Source organism: Temnothorax nylanderi, unplaced genomic scaffold (assembly GCF_030848795.1).
Source record: "Temnothorax nylanderi isolate EJ_2023f unplaced genomic scaffold, tnyl_v1.0 TNYL_tig0685_pilon, whole genome shotgun sequence".
In the NCBI taxonomy this organism is placed as follows: Eukaryota; Metazoa; Arthropoda; class Insecta; order Hymenoptera; family Formicidae; genus Temnothorax; species Temnothorax nylanderi.
The window spans coordinates 57,682-62,938 of record NW_027249747.1 but is presented as its reverse complement, the minus strand read 5'-3'; the positions used below and the strand labels follow the sequence as shown (position 1 = coordinate 62,938).

At 42.3% G+C, this 5,257-nt stretch overlaps 1 protein-coding gene across 1 annotated transcript; it reads right to left on the bottom strand.

The window, feature by feature from the left end:
* Positions 1-816: 816 nt before the first annotated feature.
* Positions 817-3,263, bottom strand: LOC139784821 (uncharacterized). The gene is made up of 6 exons (XM_071724006.1): positions 3,239-3,263; positions 2,971-3,159; positions 2,784-2,908; positions 1,405-2,687; positions 1,226-1,330; positions 817-1,147 (listed from the first exon to the last, which is right to left on the bottom strand). Exons 1-6 carry the CDS (start codon positions 3,261-3,263, stop codon positions 817-819), a joined length of 2,058 nt encoding a protein of 685 aa, XP_071580107.1.
* Between the last annotated feature and the right edge of the window lie 1,994 nt (positions 3,264-5,257).

Sequence of the window (5,257 nt, the reverse complement as noted above, 5' to 3'; positions counted from 1 at the left end):
GCGCAAGCACGCTTTTTTTTGTTGTTGAAATTTAGAGTGAAGTCGCATTAAAGAAATCATTAAAGCAATCGCATAAAGATATCGTATCAAGTATAGCATGGATCTTTTCCTTATTCGCTTTCCGGAACATTCGCTAACATTACAATAACACTGCCACGGCTAACCAGTCGCACAAACAAAATCAAGTAATCGCTCTTACACAAAGGAAAGATCCATGATGTAAACATAGCGATCGAAAACAAGTAACGATCACTTCAAATCGTCAAATGAAAACCGTGACGTAAGCACGATGACGTATACCGCCAATGGCCAATCACCCTCTCGAAATTATTTGGTGATCAGCCTCTCGCTCGCAGATTACCCGCCTAGTATCCTTAAACGACCGCTTGCACACCGCTTAACACCGCTTTTCGCTTATCAATTCGCACTCGCTAGATCTCGCCGCTTTTGCTGTGCTAACTTCTGTGCGCGCTCACGGCTTTTTTCCTTTTCTGGAAATTAACGAACATTGTAAATAATCCTTACTTACTCGGTTAGGCGGAGCGCGTGCCCCGAGGGCTTCGTGCCCCGGCGGTCACGGTGTTCTAGAGCCAAGCGTGTCAGAGTGGCGTGAGGCCTCGCGGCCGATCGCCGTTAATACTCCCGCGTGATCCGATTCGAGGACACTGCCAGGCGGGGAGTTTGACTGGGGCGGTACATCTGTCAAAGAATAACGCAGGTATCATACTTGAACTCTGAATACATTTTGTTTCACTTATTGTATTCTTTGGACTTGCCGTTTTTTTGTGGTCGTTTGTTACCTCGCGCTATCCCGCGCTACCGCGTGCTCTCGAACACTATGTATATAATATTCCATTCTCTTCTCATGATAAGGCTGTGCATATCTATCTCCGCGAAATACCCCTCAGCTCTGAGCTCCTCATCCATATTTACTCTCAAATCATCATATCTACTACATTGTCGTAAAACGTGATCCAAATCCTCACGCTCATGGTCACATTCGCATCTTTCTTCATCCACATAGCCCTTATTTCTCTTTGACGTGAATGAAACACCAAGGTTGTAATGATTGGCTCGCAACCTGTTGATAAGTGTCACGAAATATCTTTCCGCGTTGATTTTATGGAACCAAGGCTTCAGTGCCTGCCTGTCGTAGAAATTTTCAAAATAGAAAATACCCTTGTATTCGGAATCTCTTATTAATGATTCCTGAGTGGAATCCTACGTTTCCTTCCTGGCGTACATCATCAAATCCCCGATGGGCACCTCGATTCCAGGGTCCGCTTCCTCACACGCAGCCTCCTTAGCAAGACTATCAGCCATTTCATTCCTAGCGATATCAACGTGAGCCGGGATCCAAAAGAGTACGACTCTTCTATCGTGTAGTTACTCTCTAAACTATACAGATGAAGTCTAACCTCCGTAATGTAGCGGTTCTTATGTACATTTAAATGATTGTTGCGCATAGCCTCAAGAGCTGACTTACAGTCAGACAAGATCACATTATGTCTGTCTCTGTGGTCCCTCTGAAGGATCATCAATTCCAAAGAGGACTTAATAGCAAACGCCTCGACGGTGAAGGAAGAGCATACTTTCGGAAGACTCATCTTATATGCAATTTCTTGATTACTAATAACAATACTAGCGCCAGTAGCGCAATTCGTCTCATCATATAAACCATCTGTAAAAATAATCTCCGAAGGTCTTAATTCATATTTGAAAATTACATCACGGATGAGTGCCTCGTCAGAATACTTGTTATTAGCCTTTCTAAGTTCTCCAATTGAAGTGTCAACCACAGCCTTATACGTGTGTGCACCAAAAGACCCTTGGAAAATCTCGAATTTTCTAGATTGACCTATTCTTACTCTAAATGGGAGATATTTCTTCCAAACAAGAGACAGTAGGGACAATTTATACATTGGCTGGCGATAATGGGCGAAGTTTTCCCGTTCGTAAAGTCGTTGCAGCTTGTAGCACAAGCAATTGTTGTTGTACGCAATAGTCTTGCCAACGAAATTCCTAGCAAGCATCTCGGCCCGATCTCTAATCAATCTCACCTTGGCCTCCGCAACGATAACATTATTGGGGGTACTGTTTCTGTACTCCAAAGCCGTGCGAATACCCATATATTGGGTTCTTTCCAGTTTAAGCTGATAAGCACTTTCCCTGGGATAATACACAAAGTTGCCGTAATCAGTTATAGATCTCACCAGACTCTTGTACAGCATAAGAGCCATGTTAACCACCATACCCTTCGAAACCTTACATAAATATTTCAAAATGGAATTCGCTCTATTAACTATTCCTCCCACTTCATGAATCTGATAAAACTTGAGGCCGTTGTCCAACCAGATTCCAAGGAATTTGGCTTCCCTGCTGTTAAATACCACACAATTCTGGACCTGAATATTCAGGGTTCTGTCCCAGCCGCCGCATTTTGAAAATTCCACAAGAACAGTCTTCTTCGGTTCAATATCCAGACCAATCTTACTCAATTTTTCGGCGATCAGATTAACCACACGTTGGAGGAGGAGCCGATTACGCTGTCGATTAGGGCCAGATACATATAAACCAATGTCATCAGCAAATTCCATGGCCTCCACCCCCTCTGGTAAATCAGAACACAGACCTTCAGTGAATAGAGAATACAATGCTGGACTCAAAACGGCACCCTGCGGGAGCTCCTTGAAGACAAGACAATCAACAAATTCTTGTGAATTGATGATGAATCGTACCGTTCTCACACAGGTAAAGCCATTTAATAATAAATTTAATTATACCTGCAGGATAAATTTAATTATACCTGCAGGACATTTGAGTGCCTTCAATTTGTTCACCATAATGCGGTAATCCATGTTGTCGTACGCTGACGAAACGTCCAAAAAAGCCGCCAAAATGTATTCACCTACGCACATAAATGATCGAATGTCCGAAATAATTTGGGTAAGTTGTCAACGTATGATCTACCTCTCCTGAAACCATTTTGAGTCTTGCTGAATTTATTCTCTTTCTCCGCCCACCAGATCAATCTTTCGTTGATCATACGTTCCATTGATTTGCCTATGCATGACGACAGAGAGATTGGTCGAACCTTCTCTCGACCGACCTTGTCAATAAAAACAACCTGGTACTGCAACCAATCAGCCGGCAAAGTACCTGTAGACCAAACAATATGTTAAACAGCTCAAGTAAGCATATGCGACCAACCTCCGGAAGTTCTCTAATCATTCTGTACTCCATGCCGTCCAGCCCAAGGGCATAATTCCTTCTTACCATGTCGATGGCCCTGTCCAGCTCAGATCACTGAAACGAAAAATCGAGAGCAGCATCCTCGTATAGCTTACCAAAATCACACACTGGCTCCGTACCCACACATGGAAGAGCAAGCTTGTCGATCTCCCTTTTAATTTCTTTCTTTCTATTATTAGTTTGCCATTTATTCCAATCTACATTCTTTCTGACATTTTTAAGAATTTTCATGGTATTCCACACGTAACTCAAACTTGTAAACCTATTAATTTTCTTGCAGAAATTTTCAAAAATTTCCTCCTTCTTACGATTAATTGTCTTCCTGGCAAGAGCGCACAATCTTCTGTATTCCACCCATGTGTGTAAGCTTTTACATCTCTTAAATGCCGTGAAAGCTTGTTTTCTATTTTAGATAGCACGATCGCATTCCCCATCCCACCATCTATGGGGTCTTTTTCGCTTGTTGGGGTCAGCAGGGCAACCGCCTTTGCTCCCATCGCGTCGTCTGCCGGAGGCACGCCCCACCGCGCCTCTCAAAATACCAATAAAGCGATTATAGTATTCATTTAAGTCCTGCTTGAACAAATCAATATGCGGGAGCAAATTGGCTTTAATATCACAATCTACCAAGTCGTGAAACCGTGACCAAACCGTTTTTTTTGCAGTAATTCTGTTTGTAACTTTTCTGTAGATCCGTTCCTGATAATCAAATGAAATAGAAATAGGGTAGTATCGATAGGGTAGGATCGCTGCCCAGAGTTTCCTCCAGCTGCTGATAGTCAATTCTATCAATGACACCTTCGGTTCCAAATAGTAGATCCAGGTTGGAATCCCGCTGACCGCGAAAGCCCACTTTAGACTTCGTGTCGACATTGACACAGAAAAATTCTTTATCGTTCATAGTATTAAACAAGATCTCAACATTGCCATTGGTAAAATCACAATTCCAAACAGTATTATGGGCGTTCAAATCACCCAGAATAATGGTGTCATCGCTATTTCCAGCCAGATCGCACAAAGACCGGAGATTTCGCGGGGCGATAGATTCCCGTGGATGTCTGTATACCGCAATAATGTTCAAATTGCGATTTAGATTTTTTGTTCTGATACCCACTGTATCATAATCAAAAGGGAGAATGTCAGTATTACGAATAATTTCAAACTCAATATGGGGCCGAATCGACACCGCCACCTCACCACTTCCTAGCAGGTTTTGGCTGTGCAAGGTTTTATATCCTGAAAAGTACACCCGGTTATTACCAGAACATTTGGTTTCCGTAAGAACAATGATATCATAATCCAATATATGCTTGGAAAGCTCGTTCTTATTGCTTTTATAGCCACGGCCTTTCCAGAGTAAAAGCTTGAATTTTAATACAGAGAGAGAGAGGTGTGTGAGACTTCTCATTTCTCCTAATCTCGGAGAAACCCCTTAAAGAATCGTTAAACCTATCGTCCATATTACGTCTCTCCATTCCCTCCTCTTCGCGGACTTTTGATACGCTCCTCCTATAATCTCTAGTATCACTGGATCTATCAAATGAAAAAGACTTACCCCTCGTCAGACCATGGTCATTCGTACCGTCAATGACATTTAATAAAAGATCCCGGGCCTTTGGGACTCTTTGTAACAATTGTAAAATTCCAGCGATCGTTTCCCTGACGAGAATCCAGTCGTTAGACCGCGCAGAATCAGTGCGAGCGGAACTCAGCGCTTCACCCGCCTCGTCCACAATATTTCTATTACTCATAACCTGTGACCAAGCGGCCCCATTTCGGACTGCGGACACGACAATACCTCTTTTTTCCATCAATCAAATTGTTTATATTAGTCGTGACTGGACTTATTCCCAGCGAGAAATGACCTATCGAATCGACGTCTAATTGACGTCGAAATCATCGATATTACATCATATCGAAATAATGCTCGTTTGAAGCTTATTTCGATGTTTGTGCTTTATGACATTTTTTAAAAGAAGAGATTATATATATATATATATATATA